The sequence below is a fragment of the Medicago sativa genome, chromosome 6 (genome assembly GCF_051527215.1).
Source record: "Medicago sativa cultivar Bolivia chromosome 6, Bolivia_mono, whole genome shotgun sequence".
NCBI classification, from domain to species: Eukaryota; Viridiplantae; Streptophyta; class Magnoliopsida; order Fabales; family Fabaceae; genus Medicago; species Medicago sativa.
The window spans coordinates 2,488,439-2,511,928 of record NC_140754.1 but is presented as its reverse complement, the minus strand read 5'-3'; the positions used below and the strand labels follow the sequence as shown (position 1 = coordinate 2,511,928).

At 31.3% G+C, this 23,490-nt stretch overlaps 1 protein-coding gene across 1 annotated transcript; it reads right to left on the bottom strand.

Annotated features, from left to right (window-relative positions):
* Positions 1 to 824: 824 nt before the first annotated feature.
* LOC146912002 (ATPase E1-E2 type family protein / haloacid dehalogenase-like hydrolase family protein) lies at positions 825 to 8,712 on the bottom strand. Its single transcript, XM_085718644.1, has 11 exons — positions 7,922 to 8,712; positions 5,597 to 6,960; positions 5,289 to 5,399; positions 4,754 to 5,030; positions 4,171 to 4,259; positions 3,772 to 3,880; positions 3,471 to 3,698; positions 3,255 to 3,380; positions 2,459 to 2,557; positions 2,151 to 2,342; positions 825 to 1,525 (listed from the first exon to the last, which is right to left on the bottom strand). Exons 1-11 carry the CDS (start codon positions 8,312 to 8,314, stop codon positions 932 to 934), a joined length of 3,582 nt encoding a protein of 1,193 aa, XP_085574770.1. The 5' UTR covers positions 8,315 to 8,712; the 3' UTR covers positions 825 to 931.
* Positions 8,713 to 23,490: the final 14,778 nt, after the last annotated feature.

Here is a 23,490-nt window from a genome sequence, read left to right as displayed (position 1 = left end):
ACACATTCATCATATGAGGAACACCTTTGTCGGTAGATGTTTTTATTTAGTTTAAACGGATGAGTACTTTGGATAATACACCCTCCGGTCACTAATATAAGCAAAAATCCACATTTTACATACATTCAATTAATGATGTATGTGGTCTTTATTATATGTCACATACATCATTAATTGAATGTATCTAAAAAGTGGATTTTTGCTTATATTAGTGACCGGAGGGTGTATAAATTACATTAAAGAAGTGGGTGTTGATAGCAAAAGAGGGGTGTGGGTAGTATTACAGAGGAACTTCAATGCAAAGCCCACATTATATTTTTTGCCTTTCTATTTTCTTTCAACAACCAAATAAAAAAAAAGTAATGTTTATTATTCTCTTTTAACCTAACTTCACTGCTATTTTGACCCAACCTAAATAACCATAGGTTCTGCTGCCAAAATTTTAATTTAACTCTATTTCTTCTTTGTTAAACTAATCATAATTTTTATTTCTCATTGTTATATATTGAAAGACGCTTATTACCGTTATTATCGCTTAAAATAATTTGAGGAAACAATCTTTAATAAGACTTTACTTACTTCTCGGTCAAACTCTGAATTATCATGACCGTATTGCTTGTGAACCGAACGGTTAAGGAAAAAAAAAGTTGCATACAAAACTTCCTCCACATGATAAGATCACACACAAAGCATAAATCAAACTATGTATATGTGCTTTCATTAACAAGTTGCTATATATGATACATTAATATATACAACCTTAGCTAATCTACATCAAATGTAAAAATAAATAAAAATAATGAAATCAACTCTAAAAAAAGCTATTTCCAATGCTCACTAAATCAATGTCACTTTCAAACTAAGCAAGAAACCAAATACAATTCAACTTCCAAGAATGTAAGTTTCAAACCATATTTACATTTTACATATTTCAAGGTTCCCTTTGCTTCAATCTTTCTCTCAAATGTATTAGTTTACCTTGAACTTGTCTAGGTAACTCATCAGAAATCTCAAATTCAGACCCTTCTACTTGTTTTCTTTGTATTATATCATGATACATTGGTAGAAACCTACTTTGAAAAGCTCTATAAGAAAAATATGGTAAAAGAACACAAACAACAATAAAAAGAGTAACTAGCCAATATAAAAGACTAGGAGCACATGCTTCCACAAATACCCTATAAGCTGTTGTGGATATGGTTGGAGATATATAACCATAAATAACCAAGAACACATACCAAAGGACAATACTACCCCAAATGAAAAAATGTTGGATCCAAGTGAAGTAGTTGATTGAAAGTGCCATTTGGCAATTCACAACCCAAATTGCACAAGTATACATTATGACACCGAGTATTTCGAAATCTACCACTTGACCGTCTTTTCTGAATGCTTGATTTAAGACGGAATTTGTGGTTAAGAAGAAGATTAGCAAGGAACTAAGGAATCCGTTCAACATCCAGCCGATAATCCGAGTCCAGCTGAAGAGGGTGTTCTCTACTCCTTCTAGATATAGAAAGGGGTGCTGTATATAAAGATAGTTTGATTAGCACAAGGTTTCTTGGATTTCAAGTAATCACGAAATTTAATAACTACGCACTAATAGTGTAAAAAAGATATATAGGACGTTCAATCGTATGTATCTTTTAGGTAGACAAGTGCATATGTTTTATAAAATAATAGTGTGATGCAACATAACACCATGGTAAAATTTAAGTCATGTTTGGATAAACAACAGAATTAAGTTCTTTACGCTATAAGCACATATCATGTAAGGGCTTATATATATGTTATTTCAACAATAAATAAAATAAAGTAAAACTGTTTTGATATAAGATATTAGCTGATTTCATAAACTATCCTAGGAAACTTATCAAATTAAGTAGAAAACAACTTATGGACATATCACAAGTGTTTACGTCAGTAAATAAACTCAAACAAGTAAAATCCGAACATACCCTCAATTGGAGGTGCATGTTTATAGTTAAATGTGTGAGAAACAAATTTCAGATTGATTAAAATTTACCTATATCATCATTTAATGACATTTTTAGTACTAAATGGTCTTGACTTATGGAAATAAAAATTGTACATATCTACCAAGGGTTCCTTAATTATTCTTTAATAATTAAGGAATGAAAATTTAGTACCTTTTGGCATAGTCTGGCAGAAACATCCTGATCAAAAACACCTAAAGCGATTACCGGTAGCGAAGTAAAGAACACATTGTAACATGACATATACCAATCGTTGTAAGCGGCTTGACCGGAGAATGAAGCATATGCTTCAAACCAAAATAGGGTAAATCCAAATGCAATGTTTTTATAGAAAAAGTAACATATCTGCATCAGCAAATAAAACAAGATATCAGTGACCAAGTTTCTTGTGGATCAAGTTTCCTAAATAATAACATACAGGATATATTCACAAACACAGTTATTTGGATGCATGATTTTACCATCATTGATATTCTTCTATAACACCAATGGCCATGTACCAACAACAAACGCTCCAGAAAACGGAATTGTCCGATTGAATAATCACTTGCCATTACAGCCTGTAGACACCAAATAGTATTTTTTTTCAAAATAATATACATACTATGTTAAGGTTTTATTTAAGAAAAGAAGAACATAAATGAGAAACAAAACATTTGATGATTTAGATGGATCAGCTGAACCACTACAAACAATTATATTCCATACTTTATAATAAGAGTTTAATAGCTACACACCGACAGTTTAAACTTGCTTAACTGGTTTTATATGTACATTTATATGTATCATCAAGATGGTGGAATATGGTTCGATGTTTCTGTAAAACTTGTTTGTACTATCAGCATATAGTTGTTAAACTACAAACATAATGCTAACCGACATTGAACTGATCTAAGTTTGACGACTAGGTTGATTATGTATAATTGAAATTTTTCTTCAATTTCTAAGTAATTTTACATATTAAGAAGACGACACATAGAAGATCACGAGAGTTAAGAACATATGTGTGTGAGGATATGATAGATTGAGTTAAGTTAAAAATTATTTTCAAATTCTTAACTTACTATCGACATTGGGGATACGATACGACAATTTCAAAAACCGTTAAATATCAGAGACAAAGTAAGTAGTCATCTTGATCCTCAAATGTGTGAGGTAATGTCACTATAGTGACAGCATGTGAAACGTTCAAGGACCTAAACGACTATTTACTCAAATAGAACAATCGAAATAAATTCAAGAAAATGTATGTTTGACCTGCATCCCTTCAGCACCACTAATTCCAACTCCAATATCAGCCTCCTGAAGCATACCGACATCATTCGCACCATCACCAATAGATAAAGTTGTCTTCCCGGTTTCCAACTTCACCAATTTTGTAACCTGCATATTTTTTTGGCTGATGTAATTATATACAAGAAATTTCCATTATTTATATGAAAAAATTTCAAATAGCGCATCCATAATACTTACGCGAGCTTTCTGTTTTGGTGAAGACCGGCAACATATGACAGAAGCACAATTACTAGCCAACTTAAAGAATGACTTTTCCATAGAGTTGTCGAGAGAATACTCCAATGACCTCCCATCAATTATCAAGCCAAATGAAGAACTATCCTCTCCTGTATTGGAACTCTCTTTTGTCGACTTGATTTGCATGATTCCCTCATTAATTTGCTTCTCGATGCTTTCACGAGAGGCCTACGCAATCATTGTATCAAAGATCGAAAATAATGAGAGAAAATTGGATGCAAAAACCCGCAAGGTTGTGTACCTTCATTAGAGCCTCCTTGTCCCCTTGTTTCTCTATTGATATGATATCAGACGAATCGAGAGTGATCACTATCTGTTTCATGTCTTGTCTAAGTAAACTACAAGCATACCTGTTAAAAGGGAGGGGGAACATTAGTTTCAAATTAATAAACTTCCCGAGAAAGTTCCAGTGTTGTCAATCACAGATCGCAACAAACAGAGGCTTGTTCAAATTTTTCTATGCTGCAATACTATAGTGCTGCTGTAGCTGCTATTGGACTAATACTTTGTACTAATTCGCGTATCGCAAAAGCAGAAAAATAGCGATTTGTTGAAAATCTGCTACATTGTAGTGTCGCTATAGCCTCTATTTGACACGATTTATTAGAAATAGAAAGCAGAATAAGCCTTGTTGAAGTACCCTATGTTGACTGCAGTTTCCATTTTGTCCCCAGTCAATACCCATAACTTGATTCCCGCCTTAGCAAGCTTTTCGATACATTCAGGAACCTGTATTTTTAAGTAAACAAAGCTAACTTCATTGACTAATCAAGCACATAATTAGTGGTGTTAAGTAATAATGGATTTTTTTGTTGAGTATGACACATATTTGCTATTAAGTAGGCAGTTGCTCGTGCATAGTGCGTGAAACTGAAAACACAATTTCATAATCGAAAAACTACACCAGCCACTTTGTTGCCGGAGACGTAGGCACAATTGGCCGAACTCCGTGATCAACCACTTGTGGTCTTCTGTGCAATTTATTTGTTTGATTTCTTTAGAATCGGATTTGCTATTCTAACATTTTCTGTTATTATCTATGCCTGAATCTTCAGTTCTTTTGTATGTGTATATATAGGTAAGGAATTTTTATTTAATTATAGCAATGTATAAACTGAGTTTAATAACTATATATTGACATTTATAATGCAAGTTTTAATTAGACGTTCGATCATATTTCATCATCCTGAAGTAAAAATACTCGAACGAAATTTTATACTGACTCCTTTTTGAAGTCTATCCTCAACTGCTGTAGCGCCAAGAAGTATCAAATCTCTTTCCATCTTGTCAGCTGCTGCATCCACAAGTGCATCTCGGTCTGCTGCTAAAGAGGTTTTGGCCTTCGAGAACTCCTTGTCCCACTGCTTATACTCTTCTTCGCCAACTTCACGGTACGTGATTACTAGAGTTCTTAAACCTGCCTCGGAATATCTTTTGATATGATTATTAGTTTCGGCTTCAAACTCTCTTCCGTATTGTGAGAGCCTTTCAAACATCACACTGCATGGAAATACAGAATTTGCAATCACAACGTGCAACTTACACTTGACCACTCCGTTATATAAAAAAATGGTTTAATATATTTTTAGTCCCTACAAAAAAATTGTTGAAAATGCTTGGACCAAAGACTAAAAGTACTCTTTCTTTACGGACTAATACATATAGGGACGAAAACTGAACAAAATGTTAATAGAATTAAAACTTTAGGGACTCAAAATATATTTAGCCCAATAAAAAATTGTCGATGGAAATTCAAACCTGTCTGCACCCTTGCATAGGAGCAATATTTTATTTTCCTCAGTCCGCACTATCACTGACATTCTTTTGCGCGAACTGCTGAACTCTAAGACATGCAGAAGCTTGTACACTCTGCTCATCAAACAAGTCAACAAAAAATAATTAAATACAAAATTCAAAAACAGTAAACATGTGCCGAAAATTACAATATGGATACATAAAAGATTTTTAAAAACATTTTTAATTACATGGTAAAACCAATCGATGAAACTAAGCTAAACCAAGCGTATCAGTTGGTGATGCTAACATGGTAAAAGGAGTTAGCCAACCTGTCCACCTTTTTTCCACTTTCATGATTCAACTCATGCAACGAAATGCTTGTTTGTGTCCTAATGAAAAACTCAAAACCGAGTTCCCTTGCAGCTATGACAAATGCGGCTTCATCCGGTGACTCGGCTTCATAGGAAATTTCTCCGGACGCTTTATCTACATCAGGAATAGCTGTATGACATATAGCTAAAACTCGAAAGAATTTCTCTATGATGTCCGGATGTGGTTCATTAATCCATTGTCCATTCATTATGCGTTCATCTTTGAAGTTAAAGCCCTTAACTGTCTTCTGAGAGTCCACAACATCGCTACTCTGACTCAAGAAATCAGATGAATTAGCATCACCTTCAGACTCCCTGTCCTTTGCTCTCCTAGCAAGTGCCTTCTCCACTTCCGTAATACCACGGCCATACTGAACACCCCCTATTGAACATTTGACAAACTCCATGGAGTTGCATGTCAAAGTACCGGTCTTGTCAGACAATATGGTATCAACTTGACCAAGTTCTTCATTCAAATTAGATGTGTGCGCATGAGCCGGCCTATCTGATTCTTCATAATACATTTCTTGATCTTGGTTGATGAAAATAGTCTGCAGAACTTTCACAATTTCTATCGACACATAAAGTGATATTGGAATCAGATATCCATACAACATAAGGGCAGTCAAAAAATGAAGAATCGAAGCAAGGCCTGCCCTTTTAGGATCGTAATATACGGTTGTTTCGTCCGGATGAAGATACCATCTTCTGTAACTTCCATCATTATTAATATCATTTTCGGTATCAACACCGAAAAACATAGATCCGATAAAGGATATCAAAACCAAGGTACTAAAGAGAATGTAAATTATCTTATCCATTTTTCTCTCAATTTTGCTCCTTTTTGATGGAGGATCAACAGAATTCTGCATCACTTTCGTGTCATGACCGGTAAAGATGACAACACCACATATATATTCGGTATTTCTCAGCTTAGAATCTCTTAAAAGGATCTGTTGCAACGAAAGAGGATGTTCTTCACCTTCATACTCAAAAGTTCCAATAAATGAGTAAAGATTTTCATTAGGATCCTCACATTTGACCATAGCCCTAAACCTTTGCAGAGATTTTTCATCTCTAAGACGAGTTGTCGCTTCTAAGGCTTGCTTTAGTTTTAGATTAGTTTCTCCATCAAGATTCATTGTTTCAACGTAGCAAACACCGTCCTCATAGCTTGACGAAAGCAGAAGAAGATCAGAAGGAAAGTATTCATCCTTGTACACTTTAATCACATCACCGACACGAAGTTTCTTCCATCTTGTCTCCACAAATGTATGGTTTTTACCATATACCTGAACCTTTCTGTTGTTCGCCTCTATATCCTGAAGAAACCAATCGAAAATGGCATTTATCAATGAAAAAGAAAACTCTCTAGAACTAAAGATTGAAAGATACCGGTTGAAAATTGTGACTCATAACCTATGAAGCACAGACACGGACACGGACACGACACGAATAATTTGAAAAAAATCACATAATTCAGTGTAATTACAAGTGTCGGTGTCATGTCGGTCGTGTCTGACACGGAGACACGCCTAATCCGAGGAGTGTTCGTGCTTCATAGCTCGTAACAGGACAAAAGTCAAGCATATCCAACGCAAATCATCAACCGAAAAAGAAAACAAAAATGCACATAAAAATGGTATGCATAAGTTGCTTCGGCATAAAGCAACACTTAATTAGTTTCCTAGAATCATTTTTGAACTTTTCTGCATTGTAAGATAATAAAGATATTAAGCCTAGTTTCCAACCTAATATTCCCATAAGAAGCATCAAGATCATAATTGATATTCTTAATAAAAGCTTGATTCCACCATACAAAATAATTAACATTGAAAACTGCATAAGTACCAACAAATTACATCAGCAATACTACCTACTCATAACTTTCTACTTCAAATCCACAGCTACAAACTAAATCGTAAAGGCATGATTACACTAATCGAGTATATACTACAATTTTATAGGACATATGCAAATGTAAACCTTTGCAGAAACTACCACTAGGCACTAGGAGGAGGGTCAATTAAGAATCTGTTTGAATTGACTTATTTGAGCTTATCTATATCGACATTACTACTTGTGAAATGGTTTGGAAGGGCTTCTTAAAACAACTTTTTCCATAGCGTATGAAAACAGCTTATAGCTTATACGAAAACAGTTCGACATTATTTTACTATAGAAATAGCTTATACATATGCGCTTATGCTATAATCACTTAAATAATTTGCTAATCCAAACAAGACCTAAGGGCATTAAAGAAAAGAAAAATTGAAACAGTACCTGAGTTCTCCTTCTCCAATCTTCCACAGCTTCTTTAGCCATAGTAGCACCAATCACAGCCACCAAAGGTGCAGCAATACTTAAAGCTGTATAAGGTGCCAAAGGACTAAAAGAAACACAAGCAACAACAAGAAAGTAGATATTTGCAACCCTTCTGAATTGTTCAAACAAAGACTTTGGTATAAAATTAAATGCTGTATACTTGGTAGTTGAAACATAATTTCCACCATATTTCAACTGAATTGCTTCAATATTATCAGCATCATTGCAATGAACAACTCTTGAATACCCTTTTTTTCCAATTTGTGAATGACCATCTCTATATGATGATTTGAAACATGAAAATGAATATAGTTTGCTAAAATGTATCCTCTTTTTTCCTCCTTGAGGCATTTTTTTCCTTCTTTTTTTTTTTTTCAACTAAAAATTCTAAATGATCCTCTAATTCTCATTGGAATTATCAAAGAAACACTAATCACAAAGATCAAATTTTCAACACCAAAGTCAAAAAGAAAAAAGAAAGAAAATTAGGCCAACCCCTCCACCTAAAAATTTGTACTTACAATTAATGTGAAAAAACCAAACATAAACCTATGATCCCTACTAAAACATAAACCTTATATAAATTCCAACTAAAAAACAAATCACAAAGGTAAGAACTAAAAAACATAAACCTATGAGTTGTAAAGGGTATAATGGGATTATAAAAATTCCTTGCTCTAAATGAAAGGTGAAGGTGTCTCTTACTTGATGGTTGATGAAGAGAATTGTGTAGAGAGAGAGAGAAGAATAAGTTGGTGTGAGTAAGTATAGTAGTTAAGGTTGCCGTTTGTGTAAGCAAGTGAAAAAAATGAATGAAAGAGACATAAAAAACATTGATAGATTAGAAATAACATATACTAGTACTATACCATTAAGATGGTTAGTACTATTTTTCACTTCATCTTAATTTCTATGATGAATTCATCAAAGTGAGAGAAAGAGACCAAAACAGGAAAAAGGTACTATACAGGTGAATGTAATCAATGCAATCAATCAACAAGGTCAATAATATAAAGATTATTTTATATATAGAGTTTATTGAGATGCAAAGACAAATATGTACCAAGGGTCAAAGATATCATATTATTGAAAAACAAGCATTAATAGTTTATTGTTGATATTAAAAAAATAATAAATCTTGACCAAAAATAAATAAATAAATAATTTGAAACAAAAATATTTTAACAAATTATATAAAATGAAGGCAATATGATAAAAAAAAAGTTTTTTTTTCTTTTGCATTCATCTATTTATCTCTAGATATTAAATCTATGAAATACGTATATATTGTGGATATTCGTAGATATGAAATCGTGGGTACATCAATAGAAATATATGTGATCTATTTCAAAATATTATGTTGGATTTCTTGAATTGACAATTGTCTCTTAACCAAATTTAGAAATTGCGGTTTTTAAAAAAATTATGTGATCGGAGAGAAGAGATTGAATCACTTGGCATTAGACAATAATTTATTAAAAGTGCTCTTAAAATATTGTTTACTTTTAAATTCTTTTAACAATATTTTTGTTGATAAATTAAAATAGAGGTCAAAATAGGTTATAAAATTATGATAATTATAATATATCAACCAAGAATGATGAATGTCTCTTTAAAAAAGTAAAATAAATAGTATATACAAATTCTTTTAGGAAAATAACAGAGTATATACTATGGTTGCATGAAGTAAAGGTTGGACTATATAGGATGTGTGAAAGTTTGGTGCATCTATCACTTGCACACACACACTCCAATCCAAAATCCACAAACACTTTTTTGAGGTTTGATTATTTTCACTTTGTTGTCATGTTTATGTAACACGTGTTTGTTACACTGACAACAGCAAAGCTTGATTGATACATACAGATAGATAGAAACGTCTAGTATTATTATAATTGCCACTAGATGCGTCACCCTTTTTTGGGTTAATATCTTTTGCTTTTAAGGGTCCCTTTTTCCACATTTTGGAGGCATAGATCCAAATAAAAGAGACTGTCCCTTTTGGAACACATAACATGGTACTTATATCCCCCTGTCCCAAAAAAACATGCTAGTCCATTTTATTTTACGGTGAATCATGATATGCATATGTCATTACTCATGATTCTTAAGCATAATTGTATTTTTGGTTCATAGTTCTCTTTTATTAAAATCAAATTTTTTGGCCCCTAAACTTTAATATTTGTTGCACTTTTGGACCAACTCAGGTTTTTAGCTTTGAATTTAGTGCTTTATTGTTAAAATGTCTCGCATCAAATATAACATGAACATATATTTATAAATGTGAATGATTTATACTTTATAAGTTGATTTTATAAGATTGAATTAGATTCAACTTAAATATTAAAATGGTATCAGAGTTTATTTTAAATTTATTGGTCAACTAGTATCGATTACTAACTACTTGTGTCAAACTTCACATGTTCATATTTGTAGAGGGGAAGTGTTAAGATTACCCAAATTGAATGAGATGTGTTTTGAAATGTGTTTATAAATAGTGGTATTTTTTACCTTACAAGCCAATTGTACATTGAAAATCATCATTATTAGAGTTAAAAACTATGGATTTAGACCAAATTAAAAAAAATAATATCATTTGACATCATTTGTATTAAGTTAAAAAAATTGATATTACAAAATTATACCATGTCCAAAAAATTGAAGATACTTCTACATCTACAATTAGTACTCTTTTAAGTAAGGGTGGACAAAAAACCCAAAAGTTGAACCAAACTGCTGAACTGAAATGAACCAAACCAAAAAAATATAACTATTGCTAACAATTCTGAAATAGAACTGAAACAGTTGGGTTCGGTTCAAAACAATTCGGTTTGGTTTTAAAAACTTCTAAAATTCAATTTTGTTTGTTTTTTTATATTATTTTCAACAATATCAATAATAATAGTTCGGTTTAGAACAGTTCAATTCAATTCAAAATACAAACAATTTAATTCAGTTCAATTATTTTAAATTTAACAAACATTTTAATTCGGTTTGATTCAGTTTTCATCCTGAACCGAAACGTAACATCCATACTTCTAAGTATGGTATCGTTGCAGTACCATATTCTTCCAATTGTAGAGATCCACTACTAGAAAAAGCAAAATTAGAGAGGGAAATTAGTGACGGAAAAAATAAAATCCCTCACAAATTCTTTGGTCGCAAAATTTAGTGACGGAATTTGAGAGGGATTTCGTGTTTTCCCTCACTAAATTTCCCTCACTAATTTTTGTTTTTTAGTAGTGATCCAAAACACAACGTATGCAAGTGGATTACCTCTAACAACTGTTAATTTTTTTGTTTACTTAAAAGCTCGATTACTTTCTACTCATGCAAGTGGATTACCTCAACTTGTGAGTTTACCAAAAAGTCATCCTTTCTAAAAGATATAATTAAAAACATACAATTGGTCTTAAATATACTTTGACAATCAAGAAGAATGAATTTTGATTTCATAGTTCTTTTCTATTTTTGATATTTTGATTTTAGATTTCTAAATAAACTAAAGTATATTATTTTGAATTACCCAAATTTAATGGTATTTTAATAAATAAAATTATTTTCATAAGAATCGTACACAAAACTCAAATGAGACACATATAATTAGATTTTTTTTTTGACAAAACACATATAATTAGATATAGTGAGTATTTAATACTAGTAAAATGTGATTAAATAAACGTGTAAAAAACATTTTACCGTCAACAACTTTGTTTTTACTCATTACACTGTCAACAACATTTGTTCATATGAATTAACCGTAAGAAAATATCTGTTCATATAATTAAATCCTTTTAATAAATGATTTGTTTGATTTTTTTTAGGTACAATATATAAAAATAAAATTAAATTCAGTCATCTTTTGTAAAAAAAAATAATAATTAAATTCGGTCATTTAAGTTTATCGTATCAAATATTGGACTTGTGTGTGTGACTATCTTCTCGTCATGTCTATTTATAAAAGCCTCATATTCACGTTTGAAGTAAAAGACAGGTACATTTATTTGGAGATGTTTGAATTAAGATGCATTTTGATTCCAAACCGTAAGAAACAAGTAAAGATGTCACATCCTATCCATAAATAATTTGGAAATGGACATGCAAAAGGAAGAAGTTTAGAATGAGTAGAAATTTTCTGCCAAGTATGAGAGAGAACTTAGTTCCTAAAATTGGTATACTAGTCCCTTAAAATTTGTATATTATCCTCTTTGGATTTGCTAAACTATTAATAATTGGGAAATGTTAACTTGTGCCCTCAAGCACAAGTTAATGATTCAAATATAGAAAAAATTTATTGGAATGTGTGCATTGCATTTAATATTTAACTTTTTAATCATTTAAATACACAAAATTTTAGAGAAAGTTTCTTCTTTTAGGTTTCTTAACATGTGCCCTAAGGGCACAATTTATTTTAATAATTTGATCATAATTAAAGTTATTAAAATATAATTTTTTTATAGAAATTAAATTACAATATTTGATTTACCTTGTAATACAGTATATCAAAAGTAACGTTTTAATAATTTTTATTTTGAAAATCTCTCTCAACTTATCCAACTTCAATATTTTTTTTTGAAAGAACAAAAAATAAATTGTTGATATTACTTTATAAGTTATGTGTGCAAATTCCTTCAAAAAAAAAAAGTTATGTGTGCAAATCTTTCAAAAAAAAAAGTTATGTATACAAATATCCTGAAAGAACTAAGTAGTAGAGTTTGATTTTGATTCACCATCCGAAATCTCTTCGAAGACTTTTCAGTTTTTCAAGTAGAATAATCTCTTCGAAGACTTTAGGTTTTTCAAGTAGAATTTAAAAATAAGATTATATTCCTTCTCATATGAGTGACAACCTACGCTATAGACATTTACGTATTTGTGGCCAAAATAATAGCCTATATAGTTTTCAATAACCCAAGATGATAATTATAAATATATATTTTTACTTCAAAAAAAAATTATAAATATATATTTCAGCATGACCTTCAATTTAATAACTTGATTTTAGTTGCGAGAACGTTGATAAAGATATTCGCTTGAAGTTGTATTTTCATATATATTATTGATTAGAATATGGTTTTTTTTTATTGTATTAGTTACAATGAAGATTGTTTTTTAATGTTTACGAATGTTATTTTTAATTTAAATAGAAGATTTTTTTTGAAAAAAATTGTATTTTTATTTTATTAGAGATCTATTTTACTATGAGAGCCGGACCTCCAATTTTATAGAGACGACCTATTTAATTTTATGTGGTGAGACATTTTTCCTTCTTCAACTGTGGGCGACTTCAGTTGTAACTTGTTGAGTCTTCCTAGCTATTAATCTCGGATACGAATACGGGTAAGCGGATACGCAAATTTTTCAAAATTTAGGATATGATACGGCTAAGATGCGTTAACAAATTTTTTAAACTAAAACTTATATGTATGTAAAATACTTGAAGAAAATAAACATTGATTAAAAGAACTCAACACAAATTTTATCTAATGTAGATTAACTAAATCAACCCTCTCTCGTTAATTATCTTCATCCACAAGAAGTATAATTCTAAGTGGTTCATCGAGAAACAATTTTATTGATGCATATCTAAAATTGAATCATATACATTTCTACTGAATGTTTACAACATTGTCTCACTTTTTTTTACCATTCATCTTTTTCTAGGATACGTATATGTGAAGTATCTTATAAGTATCCTTGTGTATCTGTGGAGTATCATATAAATATCCGTTAAAATATTTTTTTTAAAATTTAAATAATTAATTCCGATACTTCGAGGATGCGTATCCGTGGATTATTGTATCGGTATTCGATACGTATCCAATACGGATACGTCTCCGTTTTGGAGTATCGAGGCTTCATAGCTTCCTAGTTATTGGTTTTAATTTGGCTTGGTTTGAGTTTAAGCTCCCCATCTAATTTTTGTACTCTCTATTTTTAACTTAATTCAAAGGAATATATATACACACACATATCCGAATGTAATTTCTTTTTAGAAAAGAATAAAAGCTGGTATAATTTCTCCCTACCTCTGAATAAATAGATATAGACAAATATTTTTTTTATTTCTCATATTCCTATTCCATATACAGAATGACACTAAATATAAACACCTATACACCTCTTCTATCTAAAATTTGAATTTAGTTTGGCTTATTTTAGAAGAATAATAACATTGCTTATAATATTCCATATAAACTGCTATAAGTAAGAACTTGAATTCAAGATCAAATTAAAGAAGAGCACTATTACGTTTTTTGGGATAGGTTTTAGACTATTTTAAATATTTTTCTGATGAAATATAAATATTATACATTACATTAGTTAGTTATTAATTTTACCAGTAATATTTTTTTATCCTCTAATTAGTGCTTCAAATGTTCTCACATAATTTTTTTTTCAACTTAATTTTGCATTAGTTTGTGCTCGTGATCACGGTTCATTTGTTAGGGTAAACTAAAGGTTAGACCAGTAATGTGCGGTTTGTTGTTATGATGAACTAGAGGTTAGACAATTATCCGTTTGGATAAGGTCCTATATCCTCCAGATTTTGTAAGCTTTCGTGTTATTAATCTAATTTTCGTTTGCTTAAAAAAATAAATTACTCGTAAAAGATACTAAATTTTGGATTTTACCATTTAAAAAAAATTATTGCCAATCTAAAAAAATCAACATATTTGTGCTCTTTCAATTTTAAAAATAATTTTCACATGTAGTAAATAATAATAAGCTTTTTTTTACGTTAAAAATATTAATAAGGTGATAAACTCAATTTGAAAACTATAATAGTATTTATATATATATTAATTAAATTTTAATTGTAAACGGATAATAGTTTTCTTTAAAAAAAAAATTGTAAACGGATAATAGTTGTCGGCTGCAGCTGTGTAATAAACGACATGCTTTTTCCTTTTTTGAAGAAAACGACGTTAGTTAGAGCAATTAGATTAGATTAATGATTTTAACAAAAAAAAACGAAAAAAATTAGATTCAATACTCCCTCCCTTGGTGTCACTTTTGGAGAATTTTTTTGTTTCTATTTAAGTGTTACTTTACATAGTTCAATGCAACATTGAATGTTATTTTACTAATATTACCTTATTTATTATTGTGGAGAGAGAAATATATGTAATGAGATATTAAATAAATAAGGTTATTATAATAAAAATAGAAATTATTGTATCAAAAGTAGTAACATTGATTATCTTGGTTTGTGTAAAATGTCAAAATGTGACAATTAAAAAGGAACGGAGGTAGTAATAAATATGATCATATGGTCTACGGTAGTGTAAAATGTGGTCTCAAATGAACCACGTGCAAGTACTGGGTCCCACTTATAGGGTGGGTCCATGTCTGCCAAAAATAGAATAATGGTGGTGTTACACGTGTACAATGGGACCATAACCTATTGTCATAAAGTCTATCATAGATGATAGAAATATGTCTTTTTTTTTTAGGGAGATAGAAATAAGTTGTTTTTAATAAAGATATAATTATGTTATTTGACCAACTTGTTCAAAATATGTTATAGAACGATTATTTTTTAAATAATTCATCCGACACCCATATATATAAAAACAAATATAGTTATTTGATATGAAAAATTAAAGCAAGAAATTCAATGAAAAAACTCTTGTTCCGGTCTAGAATTCAAGTTTACAATATCGACGCCTATCTATTGGAAGATAGCTCTCCAAACTTTCGGACGGTGGTGCATGGTTTTCTAATAAGATGGTAGCGGTGTGCCTACAAACACTCTACCACTTACACTAATGTATGTTTGAGGTTGATATTAGGGTTTATAATGAAGCATACAAATATTATAAATAAAATGAAGCATAGAGAGATGGGGATGTGAGACTTAGATAGTCTAAAAGATGTGAAATTGAACTTGGGTCAGTCTCAAGTTTGGTTAAGGACTAAACTCAACTTAATTTTCCTTCTAATGAGGAAAAGAATTACCATGAAAGAAATTGTTAGTCATCAATGCTTAAAAAGCATAAAATCACTTAAAAGTGTGATTTACCACGTTAACACTTAAAAAAGCACGAATCCAATTTTTCTCTTCCAAATGTAATTTTACCAATACGCAAACAAGAAGACTTTAAGTATGGAAACACACATCTACATCATTTTAGATGTACACATCCACAAAATATGACTTTTGTACCATTTGAATGTACATTTTTAAACAAAATATATAAATCATCTAATAATTCACCTCTAAAGAAATGTGTAGTTTTTTTTTTTTTTAAAGAAAGAAATGTGTAGTTTGAAATTGGATTCCCAGCTGTCAACATAATCGTACATTCACGTATTCGAGACATCGGTGACTATCTAATCTTGATCAGATCGTTCAAAGAAAAACATACTTCAATTTTTATTTTATCGTTTAAAATACTGAGCTTGATTATGAATCGTTCGAAGATCAAACGAACATGTAGTTTGGCGGAGAAAGTTGCTCCCAACATTGTCTAGTTGTTAAAAAGCAAAATCAGATGTGCCAAAATCTAAAGTAAACCCAAAGAAACAAATAAAATCTACAAGCACATGTGATTCAAGGGATTGAACATGATCAAAAAAAAATAAAAAAATGAGAAACTACATTGTTTTAGAATATTTTTTCTTCACCTAGACTTCAAAAAGTCTCTAATCCTCCAAATAAATCTCAATTTGAGTTGTGTTTGCGTTGACAAATATTAACTAAACAAGATTAGACTTACAAACATGGAAAATTGAGGAATAATGTTACAAATAAATACAATTAACAGTCCAAAAGAAAGATGAACCAAAGGTATCTCATTATAAATCTGTGCTAACTTAACAAAAATGTGACAAATCTTACATTAATCTACACCATTTGTATCAGAATGACCGACCATGTGACACCATCCATGAATATGTCTCTAAGAAATCCAAATGCTTCCAAAAGCTTCTTCAAGTGCCCTCTTCCTGTGAGAATTGGTACTGAAATACTACAGCTGAGTCACATGATAAGCACCACTGACCATACTAACTACAGAAAAGGTTTGGAAATAATTCTAGAAATATTCATGAAGCATATATAATTATCTTAGTCACGGCCATTAAGAAGCTTAAGTCAAAAAATGTGCAGATGAGTAAATTAAGAGGATAAGGATACATTAAGATTATTAGATATATATGTAGGAGAAGAAAGACCAAAGTGAGTGCCAAGTTGTTGGGCATGAATCCCACATCGAGGAACTTAGAAAGCAACTTGGTAGATATTTGGTATAAAATAAGCAGCTGGAGTATCATCATTTCTTAAACCTTTCCTGATTACACACTTTTCATGTGAAGGAAACAGCGGTATATTTATTTATTGTTTGTATATTACTGTTTTTTTCACTTGGAAGTTTGTTGCCTGGTTAAACGAATGGGTAATGTAACCACCAGTGTTGAACTAAAGCAATGGCGTGGTACACCCCATCAATATATGTTCTAAACTTTTTGTATTCCAAGCCTTAGGCTTAAGTTTGGGTCACCCTACCAAACTTATTGAATAATAATATTTGAACCATAAAAATTTTAAATGCTAGATTCATTATTAAAGAGAGAAAAGAAAATATTATTAAAACAACAATTTGGTATCTTAAAAATGGAGAGTGAATTCGTTGTGTTGGGGATAAAAGGAAAGTTCTACCCTTATCCGTACCCGTATCCATTTAAATTTGTGGGTAATTACCCGAACCCAAGCCTTGACTCATCATAGCAGGGTTTACCCTACCCATTGCAGGTAGCCATCAGACTTGGGTCTAATTGCCATCCCTACCTCCCTAAGTCCTTAACAACATGGAACAACTCCGGCAAACTCCCAAATAAAACCCACTCCCATCCTAACTATCTACAAACAAGGTACCACACCCTTGACGCAACCCCACAAATGACAAACAAATGATCTATAAATTCCCTACTCCTCTCTCAAAACTGACACAAATGTTTCATGTGTTTGTTAACACCCTAAGCTTAAAGAGAATTTGGTGCGTGGGTATCTTATCAGGTTCAGGCTAGCATCAAGGTTTTAATAAAATTGCTTATATTATTCCATATAAACTGCTATAAAAACTTGAATTAAAGGATCAAATTAAATAAGAGCACTGTTATGTTTTTTGGGATAGGTTTTGGCTTGTTGAGATATTATTTTAGTTTAGTGTATATAAAGATAATAATATTATTTTGGGATAGGTTTTGGCTTGTTGAGATATTATTTTAGTTTAGTGTATATAAAGATAATAATATTATTTCACTTGTGCGTCATCCAAACTACTAAATTAAAAATAATGCTTGAAATGAAGCATACACGTAGTATAAATAAAATGAAGCAAAGAGAGGGGAATGTGAGACTTTTTTTTTTTTTTTTTTGAAGGGAATGTGAGACATATAGTCTAAAAGATGTGGAATTGAACTTGGGTCAGTCTCATGTTTCGTTGAGAACTAAACTTAACTTAATTTTCTAATGAGGAAAAGAATTGGCATGAAAGAAATTGTTAGTCATCAACCGTAAAAAGCAAAAAATCACCTCGTAAAAGTGTGATTTACCACGTTAACTTAAAGAAGTATTGTTCCATTTTTCTCTCTCAAATATAATTTTACCCATACGCAAACACTATATTTTTTCCTAGAAAATAAAACCGATACAACCAAAACTTTAATTATAGAAACAAACCTCAACATCATTTTAGACGTACACATTAAAAAAAAAAAGTGAATTTTGTACATCTAAAAGTACATTTTAAAGCAGAATATATCATCTTCGTTTTTCGATAATTAGAATGAGATGAAGTAGTTTAATTTAGTTGTAGGTGTGAGATATCAAAAGATTTTAGATCCAAATGAGATATCAAATTAGCAGAGTATATCAACTAAAATAATACACTTCTAAAGATATGTGTAGTTTGAAATCGGATTCACATGTGGATTGCGCATTCAAAATAATGATCGTTCGATTTTGATCAGACGATTCAAAGAAAAGCAAATTTTACTTTTGATTTACTGAGCTTGACTATTAACTGTTCAATCTAGATCGAAAGAACTTATAGTTTGGCGGATAAAGTTGCTCCAAACATTGTTTAGTTGTCAAAAAAAAGCAAAATCAGATGTGCCAAAATCTAGAGGAAACCCAAAGAAACCAATAAAACCAACAAGCACATGGGGTTGAACATGATCACAAAACAAAATAAAATGAGAAACTACATTGTTTTAGCAGATTTTTCTAATCCTACACTTCAAAAATTCTCAATTCGTCCAAATAAATATCAATTTGAGTTGTGTTTGCGTTGACAAATATTAACTAAACAAGATTAGACCTACGACATGGAAAATTGAGGAATAATTTTACAAATAAATACAGTTAACAATCCAAAAGAAAGATGAACCAAGGTATCCCATTATAAATCTGCGCTAAGTTAACAAAAATGTGACAAATCTTACATTCTACACCATTTGTATCAGAATGACCATTGTCATACCCCAATTTTTGACCTAAGAATCATACATTCATACACCGACACGTGTCTTTTGACCCTGATCAGTTTTTGACTTTTCAATTAAAATTTCGACAGAGAGATGTTTTAAAATACCTCATTTTTGATTCCGAGTCAAGCCCCTTTTCTTTTTTAATTATTCTTATTTTTTTTCTTTTTCTTTTTTTTAAATTTTAATTTCAAATTCCATCTTTTATTTTTAATTAATTAATTTTAATTTTAATTTCCACTTTTAATATATATATATATATATATATATATATATATATATATATTTTAATGAGTCATTTGTTTTTTTTACTTTTACGTTTGTTTTTGTTATAAAAATCCAAAAAGAAGGGGTTCTTTCACACGCCTCAGATGAGGCAATCCAGTCCATATCCAAGTTCATTCAAATTTGTTCCAATCCAACACAATTTGTCTATCCTTTGCACAATCCCATCATTTCAGCTGAACAATCTTGAAATCAAAGCAAAGATGTTGAATTTTCACTGCTACCATGCCTATGGAGATAGCTTGCGGTGGTTAAGTTCAAAGATGTCAGAAACAATTGAAATGGATGGCAAATGTGAAAGCCAAAGTCATACACAGCACATCCAAGCTTGACAATTAGGAACCAAACATTTAATGCTTAGAGTTCCAAATCCCTCTATAAATAGAGGATAAATTTCAACAATTAAAGGGAGCCAATTTCGATCAAAACACACACAGAACTTAACACCAATTTGCACAACCAGAACCTGCACACAAAAAAAAAAACAATTCAACACAATCTGTCCACAACCAACACACACATATCACGTAAATCCAAACCTGCAAGAACAACACCCAACGCTGCCATTGTCGGATCTATTCAACACAGAAGCTCCAAAAATCCCAAATTGTTTCAACCAGTACAAAGCACAACATAACAATCCGATCTGTAACCTTCATAACCCATTCGGCCTCCATCATCATCACCATACACAAATCGACCCAGAACCACAACACACCCACAAAAATCTGAACCTGCCAGCCAACACAACAAACTCAAAGCCTCTAAACCGATCCATTTTCAAAAGGTATTTAGATATAGGATTATTTTTATTTGTTTGTTATTGTTGTTTGTTATGTTTAAATAAAAAAATCAAGAAAAAGAAGAAGAAAGAAAAGAAACAAAGTGTAGAAGAAGTGGAAAACGAAAGAGAAGATAGGGAAGAGAATAAAATAATAATAAAGAAAAAGAAGAAGAAAAATTAAAGAAGAAGAAGAAGAACTAACAGAGAGAGAGAGAAACGTGAGGAGAAGAGAAAGAAGAAAGAGAAAGATGAAAGAAAAAATGAAAGAAAAAAAGGACGGTGGGGTTATACATAACTTTGTGATCTAGTGCTTGAGGGTGCATGTCTTACCATGCACCCTCTCCTTCTTAAACACTTTGGTTTCAATCCGACAGCTTACAGCATTTGACTCTTGATTTGATCAGGGCCGTTGATGAAATCAACGGTCCATTTTGAATCCCCAGTCTCTTTTAGTTCTTTTTTATTTTCTTTATTGTATTCCTATTTCATCATGCATTTTTATTTTATTTTGCATCACGTTTATTATTTACTATTATCATATGCATATTTAAATTATTGTCATTTATTTTCTTGCAAGATGTAGAATGTACTTAGGTCAAATGTAACACAAAAATAATGAAAAATAGTGGGTGTGCGTGCGTTTTATTTATCGTTTTATATGTTATTATTAGGGACTACGTGGCGGTCTAACGACACTACAAGTCCACACGCTTTATTTTCTCGCTTCGTTAGCTTCATTTTCTACTTCAATCATTATTCAAAAATAACAAAAACATGCAAATATGTCAAAACACAAAAATATTTTCATAAATAAATCTTGATCTTAAATCAAGTGATCATCTTTTTATGTTCCTTTCTTAATCAAATCATCAATCAATACTAATTCTATTTTGAGTCATCTTTCATTTAAATTAAAAAATACAAACAAATGTCAATTTGCCATTTGGTTTTTCATTTTTAACCCTTTTTCAAAACTAATAAAAAACACAAAAACAAGTCAAACGTCAATTTCAACCCCGAACTACGAGGTTTTGATCCTTCACAGGTACGTAGGCAGAGGACGTGCGTCCTTCCAAATCAATAAAAATGTAGATAACTTAGGTTTTTATTTTCTTTCATCATTTCAAATTCCATTTTTTAAAGCAAGCAAGTTTATAGCACAAAAGTTAAATAAAATCAAGAGGTTCTCGTAGAGTACTACGAATATTTAGGGTGCTTAACACCTTCCCTAAATATAACCAACCCCCGAACCCTTAATCCCTAAAAAATGTGGTATTTGAACCTTTTTCCACTTTCTTTTGAAAAGAATTAAATGTTCAGTCGTGAAACCAATTTAGTGAGTCAGAAGCTAATGAAATGGCTTGATCTCCGAAAAATGACGCGACAACCATATAACACCTTCCATGAATGTGTGTCTCTAAGAAATCCAAATGCTTCCAAAAGCTTCTTCAAGTGCCCTCTTCCTGTGAGAATTGTTACTGAAATACTACAGCTGAGCCACATGATATAAGCACCCCTGACCATACTAACTACAGAAAAGGTTTGGAAATAATTATAGAAATATTCATGAAGCATATATAATTATCTTAGTCACGGCCATTAATAACCTTAAGTAAAAAAATGTGCAGATGAGTAAATTAAGAGGATAAGGATACATTAAGATTATTAGATATATGTATGTAGGAGAAGAAAGACCAAAGTGAGTGCCAAGCTGCTGGGCATGAGTCCCACATCGAGGAACCTAGAAAGCAACTTGGTAGATATTTAGTATAAAATAAGCAGCTGGAGTCTCATCATTTCTTAAACCCTTCCCGATTACACATTTCCGAGGTGAAAAGAAAGTGATATTTATTCATTGTTTGAATATCACTTTTTTGTTTCATTTCGGAAGTTTGTTGTCCGGATAAGCGAATTGGAAATGTAACCACAAGTGTTGCACTAAAGCATTGGCGTGGTACATCCCATCAATTAGGACTGGACAGAAAAGCACCGCTCGACCCAAACTGCCCGATCCGCAAGGCCCGTCGGAGAACGGGTTGGTCGGTTGAAGCCGGTGACCAAACTTGGGTAAAGAAGGGTTAGTACGGTCGGTTGCGGATGTGGATTATCCGAACCTGCCGGCAACCGAACCCGTCCGTATATATTATCAATAGTATATTAATTTCGTTTGGCTTTACTAGGCATGCCGCAGATCTATTAACTTGTCAAGTCCAATCACATAAAAAAGTTTGTCAGCTTGAGCTTATCACCATCTAATAATGCACTTCTAAAGATATGTGTAGTTTGAAATTTGATTCCCAATTGTCAACATGATCATATATTCACATATTTGAGACATTGATGACTGTCTAATCTTGATCAAAATGTTCAAAGAAAAACAAACTTTACTTTTTATTTTATCATTTAAAGTATTTAGCTTGATTATGAATTGTTCGAAGATCGAACGAACATGTAGTTTGACGGAGAAAGTTGCTCCCAACATTGTTTAGTTTTTAAAAAAGGGTCATGTTAACTTGTGCCCTTAGGGCACATGTTAAGCAACCCAAAAATGGAAACATTTTCTTAAATTTTGTGCATTCAATTATTGAAAAGTAAAAAAGTTAAAGTCAAATGCATTAATCACAATAGAATATTTCTATTTTAAATCATTAACTTGTGCCTTGAGGGCACAAGTTAACATTTCCCTTTAAAAAAATGGGAAATGTTAACCGATGCTCCTGGGACACTGGTTAAGGAATTATAAAGGAAATATTGTATTGGAAATTGTTCATTCTACTTTTTGAAAGTTAAATAAGTGTTCTTTTCAATGCAAAATTTGACTTTTCTTTCTACTTTTAGTTTCTTAACTAGTGCCCCGGGGGCACTGGTTAACAAGACACTAAAAAAATATGGGGAAAACCCAAAGAAACCAATAAAACCTACAAGCACATGTGATTCAAGGGATTGAACATGAACACAAAAAAAG

Excerpts from the sequence above, each read along its gene's own strand:
- LOC146912002 (XM_085718644.1), bottom strand. The coding sequence starts at position 8,314 with ATGCCTCAAGGAGGAAAAAAGAGGATACATTTTAGCAAACTATATTCA. Across the intron at positions 5,400-5,596 it reads AGTGGAAAAAAGGTGGACAG|AGTGTACAAGCTTCTGCATG; the intron begins GTTGGCTAACTC and ends TTTGATGAGCAG. Across the intron at positions 3,381-3,470 it reads CACCAAAACAGAAAGCTCGC|GTTACAAAATTGGTGAAGTT; the intron begins GTAAGTATTATG and ends AAAAATATGCAG.